At 37.8% G+C, this 18,969-nt stretch overlaps 5 protein-coding genes across 12 annotated transcripts in view; 3 read left to right on the top strand and 2 right to left on the bottom strand.

The window, feature by feature from the left end:
- suco (SUN domain containing ossification factor) overlaps window positions 1-4,188 on the bottom strand; it is a 49,341-nt gene extending 45,153 nt beyond the window's left edge. For all 6 annotated transcript variants that reach the window (XM_082146760.1, XM_082146761.1, XM_082146762.1 and 3 more), the window contains exon 1: window positions 3,913-4,188. In XM_082146760.1, coding sequence (XP_082002886.1) covers window positions 3,913-3,965 — 53 coding nt within the window. In that variant the 5' untranslated portion in view covers window positions 3,966-4,188. The remainder of the gene's footprint in view (window positions 1-3,912) is intronic.
- LOC309481799 (uncharacterized protein) overlaps window positions 1-18,969 on the top strand; it is a 232,292-nt gene that overhangs the window by 117,266 nt on the left and 96,057 nt on the right. The gene's annotated exons all lie outside the window — the stretch shown is intronic.
- Window positions 5,184-10,982, top strand: tmed5 (transmembrane p24 trafficking protein 5). The gene is made up of 4 exons (XM_082146931.1): window positions 5,184-5,483; window positions 6,255-6,352; window positions 6,439-6,619; window positions 10,050-10,982. The coding sequence occupies exons 1-4, from the start codon at window positions 5,304-5,306 to the stop codon at window positions 10,266-10,268; spliced, it is 678 nt and encodes a 225-aa protein (XP_082003057.1). The 5' UTR covers window positions 5,184-5,303; the 3' UTR covers window positions 10,269-10,982.
- Window positions 12,788-16,013, top strand: pigc (phosphatidylinositol glycan anchor biosynthesis, class C). Its single transcript, XM_082146908.1, has 2 exons — window positions 12,788-12,946; window positions 13,926-16,013. Exon 2 carries the CDS (start codon window positions 13,929-13,931, stop codon window positions 14,805-14,807), a length of 879 nt encoding a protein of 292 aa, XP_082003034.1. The 5' UTR covers window positions 12,788-12,946; window positions 13,926-13,928; the 3' UTR covers window positions 14,808-16,013.
- dnm3a (dynamin 3a) overlaps window positions 15,089-18,969 on the bottom strand; it is a 48,707-nt gene continuing 44,826 nt past the window's right edge. For all 3 annotated transcript variants that reach the window (XM_082146785.1, XM_082146786.1, XM_082146787.1), the window contains one exon: window positions 15,089-16,557. In XM_082146785.1, the coding sequence (XP_082002911.1) occupies window positions 16,518-16,557 (40 nt within the window). In that variant the 3' untranslated portion in view covers window positions 15,089-16,517. The remainder of the gene's footprint in view (window positions 16,558-18,969) is intronic.

Raw genomic sequence — 18,969 nt, 5'->3', positions numbered from 1 at the left:
GAACATGGGCCCCTTTCCTATGGTCATGCTATATCAGTGCCCACAATGGGGGCCAAGAAGGGTTTGTTTCTATCAAGACAAATTACTTGACAGAGCTGCAGTGCTCACATTCAGTAAAATACAATCTTAAAATGCTCAGCATGTCAGCTTCAGGGCTGTTTTAGTTGAGTTGTTCAATTATCATGGGGGGTTCACAAGCTATCACACGATTTAAAAAATTGGGCAAAAAAAAAAGGAAATTACATAATGATATTAAAATTGCAACTTTTTTTTGTTTTTCATTTGCACCATGACAAACAGCCCTAAGCACAAGTATGGTCTCAGGGCCAAGTGAGAAGATGAACCCAGTGACCAACGGGTGGCGTTTCCAAGGCAAGGTGGGTGATGGGCAGTTTAGAGTGGGACATGTTTAGCAGGTCAAATATCTCAAGGGATGGGTCACGACTAGTAATGAACAAGCCAATTAGTATTTAAATTCATCCCCTTTAAAGCCCCGCAGCTCACATGGAGGTCAATCATTTGTCGCAATGCAACTTTCGAGAGCTTTGAGCATTGCATTTTCAAGATGCTGTGTAAAGGTACAAATTTTTATTATTAGTATAATATATCTGAGAAAGGTGACAGTTGTTTATGTCTCACAAAGAATTGAAGGCCTGCATATGAGCCTGTTGGTTTTGTTGCAGGAGGCGTGGAGGAAGACGTCACAACAGTATGCTACATTCTCAGCTATTATAAGAAAGAAAGAAGGAAATGGGCAGGAGGAGGAAAAGAAAGAGAGAAAAAGTAAGCAGTAGAGAAGAGCCTCTGGCTGTGGATCTGAATGTGTGCTAAAGCAGCTCCATGTCCTACCCATAACTGCAGGTTGTGTGCTTCTCACACTATTTTAACTTTATTCCCTCTCTCTCTGATTTTTTTTTACCCTCACTGTTTATCGGCTGTCATTCCAGTGAACATTGAAAACAATTAGCGATGATGTGCCAACATAAAAACTAAAGAGAGCAGGACAGGAGACACATGTAAGGAGTGCTCTCATGTGTCTTCTTTCTGAAATCAAACTGTAGGTCAAGATCAACCATTAAAACAGTGTGTTTGTTGGCAGAGTTGATTCTGTGCAACTTTTTTCTTTCAACTTTCCATTTTCAAAAGGAGGTGTTGTGTGTGTGTGTGTGTACGTGTCTCTTTGTAGAAACAGGAGCACTACAGAGAAATGGTTTGAGGAAAAGTGGATGCCCATTTTAAAGTGTGGATCTACAGTAAAAACATTCTATACAATGCTCTATTTGGCTAATGGGGAGGTTCAGCACCCACCCAGCATTCATTTTACGAAATACTGTATATCTGGAAAAACACAAACAGCTCTGACAATTTAATATTCGGTATACAACAGAAAGATTTGAACTTTTTTGCATTGTAGACAAACGTGACTAAACAAAACTCAAACACTGAAAGTCATCAGCCACTGAAAACCCAGGCATTTGTGTTCAGATATTCCCTGAGCATAAAGTGGAAAACTGACACCATTGTGCTCATCCACCCACAACCACATATATGATCATTCAAATGAGAGATCACATGATATGCAGTGTAAATACAGCAAATCTGATTGAACTGGAAATTCATTTAAACCAACTGTCTTGTACAGGAAAGAGTTGCAAGCTTTCCTTGTGATGCAGTTTTTGCAGTAAAGAGCTGAACCATTTCTTACATGAATTAGACTGTTTGGTTAAAAAATAGAAACAGAATGTTCTGAATGTTTTTGTAATATACAACTACACAAAAGGTCTATTCTGCGCCCTAAAGCCCTAAACGCTGAAAGATGACAACATTAGTGCAACAGTAGACATGGGTTCTCTACTGACATGCCCCTCTAAACTCATTAGCTATGTTTCCAGCCAAAGTTGCAAGCTACAGAACCGTTGCACTCCTGTTGAGCATCTTTTGCAGAATCTTGCGCATAACACAGCGTTCTATGCAACACTCAAGACAAAAGAAATTCAACTTTCGACCTGCATCTTTATAATCACAAAACCAAGTTCTGTGTGAATGCCGTTCTGTTTTGCCACAACGATAGTTTGACAGGTCATGCAAATTACCTGGCTCTAAGATACATCACCTCTCCCATAAAATATTCTCAAATCATGGATGTTGGTTTTTTTGGTCCTCCTGCCCTGAATTCACCTTCCATGTTTCTGTGCTTTGTTTCTGTTTATGGATGGCCTTTCAAATCTATTACTTATTTGAAGCAGAAATGTGTTTTAAAATTACTTGAACTTCCCAAAGACTCTTACTTTCCCAAAGGCCGCTATTGTGCACGCTCCATCTGTGCATGTTATTCCAAATGAAACTACTGTTTGTATTCACAATCTGAAGCAACTAGCTTTTTCGGATGACGCTGCAAAGCCCTTATGTTTCTTGTATGTAATGGCCACTTTTCACAACCCAAACGGATCAATTGTATAAATCTCCAGCCAACCTTTTTTCCTGCTGAATATACTATTTAGGGAAAATGCCAAATTACAAAAGTAAAATGGGTGTACGTGTTGTTTTACATTGATTTTGCGCTCGAACCAGGTTGCTCGCTTCTGAAAACCATGCAAACATGATAACATCAATAAACCATAATGAAGTAACCAAAGCCAGAAAAGTGTGCCAATTAACAATAACACAAGGTATTCAAGCTGTGAATTTGTGCACATGTGGTGCAATTCTTATGCAACTCACTGTGTGTTTTTTCCACACTGGCATTAGGTATGAAACGGGCAAACATCCAACCAACCTCGCAATTTAAAAAAATCTACCCATTTAAAAGGTTACACTGTTGGAAACAAAAGCAAACATCTTTACAGCTCACAATTCTAGTAAGACATCAACTGTTGTGCATAAGGAGAGTAAGACAAGCTGTAATCGGCTGATCTGAAAATAGCGAGTTCGCATATCAGCCCGTTATTAAAATCATCAAGCCGATAGGATGGCTGGCAGGCACTAGGGTGCAATTGTTTCTTGTGTCTCACACCAGGTATGTACTGTGACCTGCGTCAGCACCCTGTGTGCTTAGTCAACATATGACCAACCCTAATCCACCACCTGTCCACCGTGGATGATGCTACATCAGCCTGGCAAAGATAGTGGGCGCAGGAAAAGCTTATCATAGATATACACATATTTGAATGCATTAAACATTCTCAAAATATCATAAGCTAACGTAAAAGTTTGCTTCTGTGGTCAGAGCAAATTTAGGCTATAGCAGTCCAGCCAATTGGACAGTACCTATTACTTTAGAATAAATGCAATCTAAGCGGAAAACAGCTACTATCAAGTTTCTGCATACTTGAGATTGACAGACAAAAACTGACCGAAATTAATGACAATGGCTATTTTAAAAAAGTGCTGTCTGCAAAATTCAACACTTTATATCAGCTACGGGTAAGCTGTTCAACAAAGCCTTAAAACTGAAGGGGAAAAAAATACATAAAACATAACTTAAATTATTAAATGCTCACATACATAAGTGGGAAGCCTACAAATTCAAGGTGGGCGTTGAGTGTTTTCTGTACATTGTGTACCATACATACATCCACAATAAACATCCACACTGGACAGCTGCTGGTCCAGTGCTACTTTCAACAGCCTGACAGCACATTTCTGAATGAGGTGCAAGCAACTCCTTAAAAATATATGAGTGAGAAAACAGTATTTGACTCATAATATTAAAATTCGTATGACAAAAAGCTTATAAATAACGTTACATCCCACATCTGAAGCTACTCAACTAACGTTAGCATCTAGCATGAAGCTATCATGAGAGACAGAGTGGTAAATGATGTCGTTGTCAAAGTATTGGTGTTTTTATTGCTCAGCTTTACAGGTAGAGGCATTATAATACAACTTCAATAAAGATAATATTTGACTCACCAGCACAGGAGAACTAAAACGGCGCACAGCAACAACACGCGCAGCTTCTTCATTATCTTCCCGCGGGGACCAACATCCTCGCTTTTTTATCTATTCTCCTCTAATACTGACGACAGGGGCCAAGACTAGCTAATAATGCTAATTGTTTACAACTGTATAAAGGTAATGGGGGGTGTTCGTTGTACAGAACAAACACTTTGGTTAGTTTCTGTGTTGAACCCCCCGTTGAGACGCGCTGTCTGCCCGACTGGCTCCGCCTGCGTAATGAGCGTATAAGCTGCTGTTGCTCCGGTGCCCAGCGTTCACTGCTCCTGCTGCCCCATCCTCAGCCAATGGGCATCGAGCATTGCGTTGACCCCGCCCACTTCTCGAGGTCTAGCTGAGTTGGAAGTTTTGTCATCAGACGCGTCACCTGAATGATAAGAGATGTGAAACAGTGCCAGATCACTCATGTGGGAGAATAATTGAGCTACTTTGTTATATTTAACTGCTTAAATGTTCAATTATTTTGGGGTTTACATGAGAATGATCTCTCATGAGTTTGGGCGGATCAATTCTTCAACTTTATAAACACTTTAATTCGCATAACTGGCAAATTGTTAACTCTTTTTTATATATAAAATCATTAACTTTGTTTTAATAACTTTTTTAAGGTTTAAACACATTTTAAGGTTTAAACCCAATAGCTTGTGTGCCAGCCACCCAAATAAAGTTTTAGACACAACACGTTTGGCTCTTCACCAGTATTTTAGGTAAATTATTCAAAAGAATGAGTGCTGTCAAATCGATTAATCGAGATTCACAAAACCGCAACATATGTGTATGTTTAAAAAAAAAAATATATATAACCTATTTTGAATTTTAGTCGTTGTGTATTTTTATAATCCCATGCCATTTTCTTTTCTCTTTTTCTACTTTTATTGTTATTACATTACTGTGTTATTATCATCATGCATGGGAAAAACTATTATACTCTGAATAAAAAAAGAGGACAAAAACCGGCTCTTTGAAATGAACTATTCGAAAGAACCGGTTCGCGGACATTCTACATAAAAGACTACATTTCCCATAATGCAAACTTCCATGGCGTCGCGTAATATGCCAGTGGACGTTGTACGTGTGTATAAATATTTAATACGCTCTCATAAAACACGTTTTCCTTAATTTTATTGTTTTTTTTTTATTTCTCTTAAAAAGAGAAGGTACTTTTGCTGGCAGATTTAGACTTTTTTAGTGTTTTTTTTAAACATTTCTTCTTTTACGAGGCGGGGTCCTCAAGTCACAGAATTCCCAACTCGTTTGGTGAGCTGTCCCAACTCACGAGCAGCTGCTGAAGTTTATACTAGAACAACTTTCATCGGTTGTTGTTTAAGTATTAGAAGTGTAGGAAGATGCGGTGGAGTATAGAGTTGTTGAGAGTGTGTGTGGCGTGTTTATCGTTGTGTGTGTCTGTGATAAGCGCTTTCTCTCAGTCTCTGGACAGTGATTTTACCTTCACTCTGCCCGCCGGACGCAAAGAGTGCTTCTTCCAGGGTATGAAGAAAGACGCTTCGCTGGAGATCGAGTACCAGGTACCTCTGAATATCTCATTCTGATTCAGCTTGAGGAAAGCTGACATTGATCATATTGCAAGACATTGTAAATTGTGGGTACTGCCCACATTCGTGTTATGGTATCAATAAAGTAGTGTAAAATAGATATGAGTCGATATGAGATACAGTGCGTCAATGACAAAGAAGGGTCTCCAGGATAATAAAGAGAGACATTTTCTAGCTTAATTTTTTTATATATAGTTGTAATTGTTGTATTCATCAACAAAACAGAACAGCTTAAAGTCTCACAAAAATATCAAGGTAACTTTAAAGTCAAGAGATTTAGAAAGTGAATTACATCTCTTAATGTTTTAGAAAGCCATTTTGAATTTAAAGCATCGTAACCTTTAAAGTTTGGAGGCAACATTATGTGACAATTAAAAGAACTAAAGTTTTTAATTCAGTGAATATACTTTTTAGCACAGCAAAATAACATGTGGTTTTATTTTATTATTCTAAACCATATAAATATATATATATATATATATATATATATAACATGATCTAATGCAATAAAGTATGCTGCATTATGAAAATTGAACTTGAAGTTGTGACACAAAACAGAAGTTGGAGAAGTGACACAATGGAGCTAAAGGTCATTTTTGGAGAAGGAAAAGTACCAAAAAGACTGTGACTGTCTTTAGACTTAGTATTGCCCATGGTAGGCTCAAACCTTCATGTTGTGAGGGCAGAATCAGCAGATCCTTATGTTGACTCATCATTAATGGAAATATATGTGTCTTTGTGTAGGTTCTGGATGGAGCCAGTCTAGATGTGGACTTCCACTTGCACTCGCCCAGCGGTCACGTCGTAGCCTCCGACTACAGAAAATCTGATGGGGTTCATACGTAAGTTTTACCTCCAATCACAGTTTAGTCATAATGCTTGACCTTCTACTGCCCGATTAACCGTACTTTTGCTTTTTGTGTGTCAGAGTGGAAACAGAAGAGGGAGACTACATGTTCTGCTTTGATAACACATTCAGTGCTGTGTCTGAGAAAGTCATCTTCTTTGAGTTGATTTTGGACAATATGGGTGACGGCGAGGAATCGGAGGACTGGAAAGCGTACGTTCAGGGAGCAGATCTTCTGGATATGAAGCTCGAGGATATCATGGTAAGAATGACGTGCCAAACAAATTTTTAAATGAGAGAGTCTCGATGTTGGTCAAAAGTTTGGGGTTAGTACGTTAATATAATATAATATAATATAATATATACACACACAAATTAATTATTTCAATTAATAATTTTATTCAGCAAGAATGCATGAAATTGATTAAAAGTAATTTATAATAAACACTGTTCTTTAAGAAGAACTAAAAATGTACCACAGTTTCCATAAAAATATTTGTGGTAGCAGTTACTTTGATGATAATAATAATAAATGTTTCTTGAGCATCAAATCATCATATTAGAATGAATTCTGAAGGATCATGTGACACTGAAGACTGTAATGATGATGATAAATTAAAATAATATTTCACAATATTACTGTTTCTCTGTATTTCTTATCAAATAAATGCAGCCTTGCTGAGAATAAAAGACTTCTTTCAAAAAAATCTTACTTTTGAACAGTATATTATTTAGCTTATAATATTTGTAAAACTGTCAGGGTTCCCATGTTCATGGAAAATACCAGACGCATCAATAAATCTTTACCTCTGGAAAATAATTGAATAAATAAATAAATGATATAGGTTAAATAATTTTTGTAGTTATGCTCAACGCTACAATATTTAGCTAGAAATTGGTCTTTGTCAGGGCAGTCTTTATAAAATGTTTTTAACAATCTGTAAGCAGTAGTTTGGATCAACAGGAAATATAAAGTGAATTCATTGGTCAAAAGGTGTGTTATCCCCAAACTGTTGTCATGGAATGTGGATTAGCAGGAATTGAACATGGAATATTACTCAGATAATGAATGTGTCACAGACATTCTTGGAATGCCCTTACAAGTGTGGTTACATTTCCAAGTCAGTGGAATAATTTATTTCCTATTCACAGCCATCATTATTTGGGCTTGAATACTCAGGTTTCACGGACCATATGCCAGCAGTCTGTTAAAGGTGACATTTGTTTGAACGGAAGCAATGTAGATAACCAGGCATGCCAACTACCAGCATGCAGTGCAGCCACAGGTGGTGTCAATGTGACCCTGACACATTGTGTCATGAATGACATGATTGTGTGCTTCTCAAACGGAAGGCTGCGTCCTAGTAAGGCTGCATACCTCGGCTGCCATGTCATCAAGCGCCACCGAATGCCATCTCATCAATTTAAAGGATTCTTTAAAAGGCAGCCTTCGTTTCGTGTCCTTCATTCAGCTCATTGTGAAGGATGCATCAAGTGTATCCTTCATGTCCTCCAATTACCCACAATCCTTTGCACCCATTCCAATTCACGAAAAAGAGCTGACGGAAAACGAGTCGGCACTGAACTCTTGTCTGAGTTCATTATGTAAGACAAAAAAAATGTTTTCGGAAAATTAAAGCTGCCGTCGGCAAGTCTGGCAGATTGGGTCGATTAGCCAAAATTTTTAATGTTTACAACTCTCATGCCCCTCCCCACTACCAGCGAGCACCCTCCCATCGAGGTCGTGCTCGTCAGTGCGTCACTGTGCGTGTGTACCTGATTTTCTGTGAACGCGTCCGTCTCTTCAGCATCTATCAACACCATGGACTCGGAGGTAGGCTGCCCTGGCTAATCTATCCATAGATAACCGAGGAATTGGAAGCTTGTTAGTAGATTTTCTCTCCGCCATCACGCTTCATGCAATCTCCAGGCGAACTTCAGGCGTGGCGTGTGCATGTGATATTAACGTGCGCGAGTGAGGGGGGATCTGTGGCGTGCACGACCTGTGATTGACAGTCAGATCTCACACCCCCCTGCGCTGATTGGACCTGATGAAGCGGGAGCGCTGGATTTTTGCAAAACAAATAACACGCTCCAGGTGGAGTTAGAAGCTCGGGTTTTTTTCTAAAACCACCTTATTTATGTTGTTCTGTCGGATTATAGTGTCGATTACACTGAATGTGATCAAAAAAATGTTGCCGACGGCAGCTTTAATGCTTAGATATTATCTTGTTTTGGTGTAAATGAATCACTAACACTAAACTGCCATTAATATAAGATACTGGGAGACCACAGACGACTGTCATTCACTGCATTTTATTAACAGAAATTTTTAATACAGAGTATTTTTCCAATAAGTTTTAATAGTACCTTAGTGCCGGGAGGGAAGACGTGTGACGTAGCCTCACAAGGATGAGAAGCACCAGAGGCCACTAGCTATTATTAACAAGTACAAGTACTTTGCTGTTTTTCTTGAAAGTAGTGTACATAAACTGATTCTATGTTAACAAGCCATTTCAGGAAGCAACAGGAAGTTTTCTAATTAAAATCACAGCTGTGCAGGAAATTGTGTGTAACTATTGGGTCAAAGTGTTTGAGTTTACTTTGTTTACCTGCCATTGTTTCATAGCAGAGATTTTATCGACTCTATTTCTCCTTAGACCTTTGTGTGGGACTCTTTATGTCTCGGCTGTTGATTATTTTTCTTTGAACCCTGAGGACGTGATAAAGTTATTTGAGGTTTAATTGTTGAGAATACTGATGAAAAACACAATTTTCTACATTTTTTTCTACTATTTTCTATAAGGTTACAAAACATGTCTATCTCAAATAAATGCTGTTCTCTTGAACTTTCTATTTATCAAAGAATCCTGAAAAATATTCAAGATTCAGGGGTTTCCCAAAATATGAAGCAGCTGTTTTGAACATTTATAATAATAATAATAAATGTTTCTTGAGCAGCATATCATCATATAAGAATAATTTCTGAAGGATCATGTGATCCTTCGGTTAATTAAATTGTAATAATTTTCCTTGTTGAACATAAGAAACATTAAAGCATACACTGTATGAAAGGTAATATCCGAAAAAGCTTAATATAGCTGTTTGTGAATGTAAAAGGTCTGCAAAGTTTCAAAGATCAAAGCGCACAATAAACAATTATTGTCTCCCAAAAGAAAGAACCAATTCTGAACTGCCTGAAACAAGTTGTCAGTAATTCCAGTCTGTCTTCCTTCTCAAACCTATGTAGGTTTGTAACATATTTGCACAATACCAGCCTGTCTTAATTGGCTAGCAGACGAACAACGTCTACTTTGACCCTCAAACACTGTAGTCGTAGCTGAGGCCTGGAAGAATTTGGCTCATGTTGTCGACATGTTGAGAAACGCTGTTTTCAGCGCTGTGAATCCACTTAGATGCTCTTCAAAAGGATGAGGTTTCATGCTGGAATAAAACTGCCCCCGTCATTACTGTTTGTATCACTGTGTATCAAGCGCTGAAATTCATATATGGTAATAGGGCATTTTGTTTCTGACATGTGCTGTAAGCAGTAGACCAATCACAACAGATCGGGCCATCTGACCAATCAGAGCAGAGTAAGCTCTTGGAAAGGAGGTCTTACCGACCTCAAACTTTTGAAGCTTAGTGCATGTTTTGTAAGATTTACATTTTGAGCGTGTCTTTGTTTGCAGGACACCATCAACAGCGTGAAATCTCGACTGGGAAAGAGTCTTCAGATCCAGACATTGCTGAGAGCATTTGAAGCCCGTGACCGAAACCTGCAAGAGAGCAACTACGATCGAGTCAACATGTGGTCGTGCACCAACCTTTTCCTCATGGTGATCGTATCTGGCATACAGGTCTACTTGCTGCGCAGCCTCTTCAATGACAACAGGAAAATAAACACATAGCCTCCTCTGCTGCTGCTACTGACTGGAAACACACAGGCTCACTCTCTCTCTCTCTCCCTTAATATTAATCTCCATCCTCCGTTTCGTCCCATCAAAGTGTCCTTGGACTGATGATAGCTGGAGCCTCTCCTCCTCCACTCTTTTATCCCTCTTGCCTTGTTGCGGTGAAGACAATCATTTTCTGCTTGACACAGCCGATAAAATGAGAGATTGAAGTTGATCTCTAAACTGCTGCTATGTGACGAATCTTACCAGGAACATGACTTCATGATGTTTTATGTTTTAAAAATGTGTTCTTAGACTATCCGAGAACTAATAGTTTTGTGTTTTTGTATGACACCATGTTTTATAGTTCACTGTGTCACGGGTAGTTACTGAAATCTTTCAGGCACTGATAATGATACACTGATATGCAGCAGGTTTCATATTTTTGTAAAATAAAATAGCGAAGTATTTTGAAATTAAACCATTGTAAAGCGTTCATGAGCCGTATTAATGTCCGATTGTTTTAAATGCTTTTTCATATGTTACCCATGGGCACACCCATGCCCATGTTTGCTTTACCCATCTGTTACTGATAATCATGTGAATTTAGACACACCCAATAGACAGATGCAGTGACCTTCTTCTTATTAACACATTTTAATGGCACTAATTGTTTTGTCCAGGTCCATTAATTTATTGCAATATACATTAAAAATGCAATTCATACAACGGATTGAATACACCTCTTATTTTTTTTCTTTTTATTGATTTTTTTTTTTTGTCAAAGTGAAAAATCTGTCCTGATGTCATAATGAAGAAAAAGGCCACATTAAAAGAATGCAATTCTCAAAAAGAAAACCTTAAAGGGATAGTTCACCTAAAAAAAAATTATTGTCATCATTTGCTCACCCTCAAGTTGTTGAACACAAAAGAAGATATTTTGAAGAATGTTGGTAACCAGACAGTTGACAGTAGCCATTGACTTCCATAGTAGGGAAAAAAGTGAAGGGGGTCCATCAACTGTGTGGTTACGGACATTCTTCAAAATATCTTCTTGTGTGTTCAACAGAAGAAATAAATTCATACAGGTTTGGAAACACTTGAGGGTGTGTAAATGATGAGATACTAACCCTTTAAGTAGTTAAGTTTAAGTTTATTTTTTATATATTTCAAAAAATGTATTCACCAAAAAAATATATATACAAAAAATCATGTTATGTAATGTGACCAATTTGCAGGGAAAAAAACCCATAAAACAATAAATGATGTCATTGAGAGGACTACTAGACTCTCGTGACTGTATGTCAAGGTCAAGAATATTTGATAATAATGACCTTTTTATAACGTTAGTTCAGGTTGTGAAATGTCACGTGGTGACACTCTTTAAACCGTAATGATATTTATGAATTAACAGTTGATGATATTATTTTCACCTTGAAAACACACGTTTGAACTTTTATGGAAATTTAGTGTGCAATCGCATGTATTCGTTCGTGGTTACACGAAATTATTTGTTTATTTTTTCTCGAAAATGGTATGAAGTTTCTCTTCCTTGGTGAATGTGCTTGATTTAAAACAGTATTTTAATGGCTATTGTCTCAGTGCAGGAACACTTGTTTAGTGACGCTTGAGCCATCTTCCGCTGAGAGTCGGTGATCCTGTGGGGATTTGCTCAGTCTCACGGTACTAATAAATGAAGTTTACTGCTCTTCTTTTGCTTGAATTAAACTATCTTCTGTGCTTTATTTCTGGGGTTATCATAGTTGGACTGCTTTTTAGTTTATATACTAATGACCAGTTCAACATTTATACTTCCTGGTTGAATAAAACGGCCTAATTAATTTTGATCACGGTTTCGCAGAAAACCTTTTCGACTTTCAGTAATGAAATTCTAATCTTATTTCGCCACCTGCTGGCTGCTTGTAGAGCTGCAAAGCTGGCAATTTTCAGCTATATTTATATCCTTTAACTAAATGAATTTGATAGTTTTTTATAACATTATCTGATTTTTTTTTTAATTGTCATAGCCTGATGTTACTGTACATTTTTTTCTTAAATAGATTGATCATAGATCATAGACACGTACGTTCAACTCAAGTACGATTTGAATTGTAATGAAATTATGCTAATGAATTGTTATATTAATAACCCATTTAAACTCACCGAAATGGTCTACAGTGAGTCTGCTATAAATTGTAGTGCAGTATGTATAATATATTTTGAACATGTATTAGGGCCTTTAAGGGCTCTATTATTTAAATATTATCAAGACTTATTCACATTATAACATTTATTTTACGTATTGTTAACATTAAAACAAAATATGAGAAATATGAATTATCTTTCCCCGCAACCGCCTGATTCAAGGGTTTTCAAACTTTTTGATGATAAGGACCCCCCAAATACAATGATCCCCTCGTGATAAATAAATGCTCTAAAAGTCCATTTGTTCTGTGTGATTGAACGACTGGCCATTTCACACTGATTACAAGTGTGAGAATGAATAAAACATCCTTTCTCTACGTTAAAATCCCACGCTTTGAGAAGACAGTTGGAGGATGTGAGTAAACGAGGCCTGCAGGTGGCGCTCTTTACCGAACACTACCAGCGGTCTTTTGTTTTTGTGGTTCGTCACTTCCGGGTGTGCGATGGCATGACAGCAGTGGGTCAAGAGAGAGAATCCTGCTGATTCTGTAAGATATTACAATTATTTTCATTTTATCAAGTATATGTTCGCTATGAATTACATACTAGCGTTAGATGTTGTATGATGTCTGTAAGTCGAATCTGCTGTTGATAAGTTTCAGATTGACGTGGGAAGCTGTCAGTCTCACGCATAGACTGTAGTCTCACGCAGAGTAAATTATTATTCACAGAGTAAAGACGAACAAAGAGGATGAATTTTTGCGTAACGTTAATAATATTTTGATTGTAAGTCAGTTTTATTAACGCAGTTGGATATTTGTTAGCGTTGTTCTAGGTTTTGTGGTATTTAAAAATTATTTAAACATTTTATTTCAATCCGTAAAGAAGCTAAAAAAAAAAGGAATGCCTAAACGCTAAAAGTTTAGTTTTATTTGTTATAATTTCCTTTTATATATTTTGGTATTTATTTAGGTAAAGTCTAGAGCCGAACAAAGAGGTTGATTGTGTGTGTGTGTAATAATAATATGATTTCACAGTAGGCAATAATACTTTATTACCTAATTTATTTTAATATGTTTTATTTACAAAATTGTTGATTTCTTAAATTTATTTTGTGGCATTTAACAATTATTTGAAAAGTTTATTTCACTATATTAAAGCAGCTGAAAAAGGAATTCCTAAAAACTCAAAATTATTTGCAATATGTAACTCTTCTCAAGTTTGATTTGTTTTTTATCTCTGTTATAAATTGCTTTTACATATTTTAGTATTATTTTAAAGCCTTTAATATATTGCAAAGTCTTAAATATATATTAAAACAATGTGTTTAACAATGATATGGCCTGTTTTTTATTTGAATAAACTTGTATAGTATAGTCATGTATCATGTAGTATATATCTAGTATATGTTTTCATATTGATCAGACAACAGCTTTTAAGTCCAACAAATATAGTTCCTCGCTCTCTTTACCCTGATAGATGTACAGTATGTAGTGACGAGGGGTTGTGTATGGTCCATTTTGACAGGCGATGGGGGCAGACAGTGGTCCTGGAGCTCCTGCAGTCCCGTGGCGTAAAGTGCTGTATGAACGCCAGCCTTTCCCAGACAATTACGTGGACCGGCGTTTTCTGGAGGAGCTGCGGCGCAACATCCGAGTCCGTCAGTACCGTTACTGGGCAGTAGTGCGTGAGACGGGGCTCATCGCACAGCAGGTGTCCTGCGTGGCTGTCTTCCTCACATTATGGTCTTACATGGAGCAGGGAGACCTGGAGCCATCCCTAGTGTTGTGGGTCTTTCTGGGCTGTGCTCTGCTGGGCTACGGCCTCTACGAGATCCTGGGAGGCGCTTGTGTTCGGGAGCGCACGCGATTGGCCGACCTGCAGAGCGCCACTATCTTCCTGGCATTTACCTTTGGGTTCTCACCCGTTTTAAAGACTCTGACCGAGTCGGTTAGTACAGATACGGTGTACGCCATGTCAGCCGTGATGCTCCTGGCTCACTTGGTGTCTTTCCCGTACGCTCAGCCCAGTCCGCCGGGCAGTCTTTCCCTCAATGCGGCTCTTTTCGGGTCGGTGTGCCTGGCGTCCCGGCTGCCTGGCGCCCTGCATACCTTCACCATGCTGAGCTGTGCCCTCCTGGTGTTCGCTCTCTGGCCCTGCCTGCTGCACCGCATGCGGGACAAGGCGGAGTGGAGCTTCCCGTGGGCAGCAGTGCTGGTGTGTCTGGCTGGAGTCGGGGGTCTGGGGAGCCTGTGGCCCGAGGGGGCACTTCTTCTCTCTCTGGCGCTGTTAACATTAACGTTACTCTGTCCACTGTTATTAGTCCTCCTGCAGAGGCACAAGGACAATATCCACGGTCCTTGGGACGAGGCAGAGATCAGAGAGGACTTGTCCCGATTCCTGAATTGAAACCGTCTACAGGATTTTAAGACTGTTTTAAATGCTTTTGAGAGTCTTTTGCACTTTGATTAAAGGGATATTTTATCCAAAAATGAACTCGTTTACTCACTCTCTTGTCAATCCAAACCTGCATGACTTTCTTCTGTAGAACACAAAATAAGATATTTTGAGTATCTTTTATGTTCAACAGAAGAAAAGTCACACAGGTTTTGGCATGAGGGAGGAATCTTTGTTTGTGGGTGAACTGTCCCTTTAAGCTCAGGGATGAAGAACTGTTATTGAGAAATTGCATCTCATTTTGCCAATATAAAACTTAACTATTAAATGACTGAATCTCATTAAAACATATCCAGGTCACATTTAGCACCGACTTGAAAAGAAAAATCAAATATGAATTTATGTTTGACTTAAAGTCTAACACAAATAGATAATTCCCACACGCTGCTATAGCTCGCAAATTGTATTTTAATGACGTTTCGGTCATGTGACTTTCATTGGTCATTGTTTTGGTGGCGGGTGAAGATTGCACGACCGAAGTGCTGCATTAAAACATGATTTGCAAGTGTTCTTCTATTTATTCCTATGCACACTTATAGGATTTACAAGGAGTTGTGGTGGCATTTTATGTATGTTTTGCCAGGAGATGAATCCCATTTTTAGAATCAAAAATCTTAATGGTCCTATAAATAGATTTAGAAATCTTACTTTTTATAAGCAAAAATATATAATTTTGGTGTTTGATCCTGACATGTTTTGTGATATTCAGTCAAATGGTATATATGGGAGAAGGGAGTTTTTTTCTTAAAGAGTATTTATAATATGTTGCCAAATTGTTAATAAAATACAATGTTTAAATGGTTTTAAAAATGCTATAATTTTAAAACACTGCATTGAAATATACTGTATTGATTTATTTGAATGGAGGTAATAGCAAATCCATTTACAATCGTTGAAACTGTTGTGGACAAACTGTTGACCACAAGATGTCAGTCCTCTATCAGTCCCAGGCTTTGCTGCAGCGTTCATTCTTTGTTCATCTGGAACAGCACAGCAGTCAGTCAGCAACACATTTCTGCCAGTGTTCAACTGAAAGAACATACAGTAATAAGCCTTTGTTGGCTTTTCTTAAGTATCGTTTATAACTGACAGAATAAGAGCTTATATATAGTCTGTGTGACATTGCAATAAAGTTTTTGTAAGTTAGAATGTTCTAAACTAGACTAAACTAATGTTTATTTTTTCACATTTTTTAAGAAAACGAGAGTGGCGCGGTTATACCTTTACACGCTGCATGAATTGAGATACAAATGGTGTCAGAAATGACACTCAAGTTTTAAACGTTGGCTTAGGGGTTGGTTCACTAACCCTAGTTATGAGCAATAATAATAACAACAGTGATGCTTGCTTTAGTAAAGTCCACTTACTACAGGAAAGTGTTGGTCTTCTTAAGCACGCAGTATTTTACAAAGTCCAGAAGTCCTTTTTATTTAAGCTTGTTAAAGAACTGAATGAAACTCACATTGCAAACATCAACATATGTACAGAACAGGAACAAACCTCTGCAGCATGACAGCATACTGCAAAAAGACCATCTGGAGATGAGTTTTGCTTAAACCAGAATCTGTTTTGATGGTTTTCCACTGTGTCTAAGATGTGAAGTCTTCTTAATGAAACTTTAAGCAGATCTTGTTGGCGCTCTCGCAGGTGGGCATGTGTGTCTCAGTGTGGCTGTTGAGTGGGCACCGCCGGTGGCTGTCTCCTGTAACACATTAGACATAACCCAAGCTGTCAGAACAGACTCCCATAGGTCACTGCTCACAGCTCTGCCAGTTCAGCTAATGGAAACAACAACAATCTCCCATAAACTGCTCTGCTGCATATGTTTACAATTGCCTGCGAGTGTGTTTTGTTTTGGGAAAATGAAAGCGAAATGAACACAAATGGCCAGATCACATCAACAGGACTGAAAAGAACACAAAAAAGATTTTTCTTTTGACGGGCCACAAATGAATACCAAACCCCGCTGATTAGCTGTGACTCATGCACAAGAATCTGAAGAACAAAAAACACAAAATAATTCTTAAGGAAAAACCATGATTGTGAATGAAATATCAAAAATTCCTTTTAACCTTAAAAGCGATTACTCTTGCTTTGAGATTTTTCTGGTAACACTTTACATTCTGGTTCAAATTGTTAACTAACTAATGTACTTATCACAAACAAACAATTCACACTTCTTAATCTAGGTTAAGGTTACATTAAGACATTTATAATGTTACAAAAGATTTCTAAATTAAATAAAAGCTATTCTTTTTAACTTTCTAATCATCAGAAATGTTTTTATCACAGTTTCCACAAATATATGAAGCAGCACAACTGTTTTCAACATTGATAACAATCATGTGTTTCTTGAGCATCAAATCATCATATTAGAATGATTTCTGAAGGATCCATGTGACACTAAAGACTGGAGTAATGATGCTGAAAATTCAGCTTTGATCATAGGAAGAAATTATATTTTAAAATATATTAAAATAGAAAACAGTTATTTTACATTGTAATAATATTTCACAATATTGCTGTTTTTACTGTATTTTCAAACAAATAAATGCTTAGTGAGCTTAAGAGACTTATTACAGCAAAATCAAATGTTTGAATGGTAGTGGACAAATACATTTTATAACAATAATATATTTTAACAATATAAAAAAAAATATTGTTGGTTTAACTTTAAAAGGTAAGTAACTTGGTTGTCTTCAAATTTAAGTTCATTGAAATGAAAAAATAAAGAAATAGTTAATACAATGAAGGAGATTGGTTTAATCAACAGAAACTCAAAATATTTTGTTATCTGAACCACATAAATTATCTGACATGTGATTGAAGTGTTTGGCCAATCACAACGCACTGGGTCAGCTGGCCAATCAGATCACTCGGGGCTTTTTGAAAGGAGGGGCTTTGTAGAAATCAGCGCGTTTCGGACAGACTGGTAATAGAGGTACTGCTATAATGTACAGTATATGAAAAATAATGCTTTTTGAACATTAAAGTAAATGTTAACCTATTCTATTACACCCAATAAACAAAATAATGAGCTTTTAAAATAGCATTATATGACCCCTTTAACTAATTTAACCTTATTGTAAAGTGTTACAGTCTTTCTTAAAGGAGTTTTTTTATATAGTGAATTTTCTAAACCATTTAATAATAGTATTTTTTTTGCGATTCTTAACGCTGAAGTTTGATCTCTAGCATCACAAGACAGACTGTAAATATAATACCATTGGTCGGACAAACAGATTCACGTGACTGGTGTTGTGCCGTGATGACTGGTGTAAATGTTGCTGTGTTGTGCTGGTCAGGAGAATGCTCAAATAAACAGTGCCACTGTGTTGGACTTTTCAGGGAAATCAATTGAAAAATGACTTACTTATACTTGTCTCTACATCTTATGTTGGAATAGAAGTAGTGTAACACTGAAAACGTAACACATCACCTTTAATTAGGCCCAAAAGACCTAATTATTGTGAGCTGACCATGTTACAATTGCAGGCTACGGTGTCGGTATACGTCTTGACTGTGTGTGTGCGAGTATGTGTAGGGGGAATATGAGTCCAGCATTCCTGCAGAGTTGGTCCTGGAAAGATCCCTGTGGAGACTCAGGAATCTCACTCTCTAATGGAGCTGGCAGAAGGAGCAGCTCTCCGAGATGGGAAAGAGAAGAGAGTGGCTTTTATTTTTCCTGTGCTGCGGCGAGCACAGGACTGTGGTTTCACAGAAAGAAAAAGAAAGGACGGAGACGACGGAAAGAAAAGCAAAACAACGCCTGAGGAAACATGCAAGATCTTGCAGCCTGGAAATGCCAGGGGGTTTACTGGAAGACAGAAAGAAATGCAGAAGTTAAAAGTACAAGAATGCACTGAAGACTGCTGGTGTGTAATTGAAGGAGTGGATGAGGTGCGAGAGAGGAACGTTTCTTGATTTGATGCTGGCGGCGTCTCAGAAACGAATGAGCTGCCGTTATAGAGCCTAGAAATGCTGCTTAGGTCACCAGGTTCTGTCACTGTCCACAAGGCCGATTCTGGTCGGGGGTCACACTGAATACTTCAACTGAAGGTTCAAATGAGTTCTGCAAAAAGTGAAGGAGAAAAAAAAGACAAGGGGAATGGGG

The sequence above is a fragment of the Leuciscus leuciscus genome (assembly GCF_965113295.1).
Source record: "Leuciscus leuciscus genome assembly, chromosome: 19".
Classification (NCBI taxonomy): Eukaryota; Metazoa; Chordata; class Actinopteri; order Cypriniformes; family Leuciscidae; genus Leuciscus; species Leuciscus leuciscus.
The sequence above is the reverse complement of the archived record's forward strand: the minus strand, read 5'-3'. Positions and strand labels throughout refer to the sequence as shown.

Coding starts and splice junctions, on each gene's coding strand:
- tmed5 (XM_082146931.1), top strand. CDS start 5,304: ATGCGGTGGAGTATAGAGTTGTTGAGAGTGTGTGTGGCGTGTTTATCG. Junction 5,484..6,254: donor CGCTGGAGATCGAGTACCAG/GTACCTCTGAAT, acceptor GTCTTTGTGTAG/GTTCTGGATGGAGCCAGTCT. Junction 6,620..10,049: donor TGAAGCTCGAGGATATCATG/GTAAGAATGACG, acceptor CTTTGTTTGCAG/GACACCATCAACAGCGTGAA.
- pigc (XM_082146908.1), top strand. CDS start 13,929: ATGGGGGCAGACAGTGGTCCTGGAGCTCCTGCAGTCCCGTGGCGTAAA.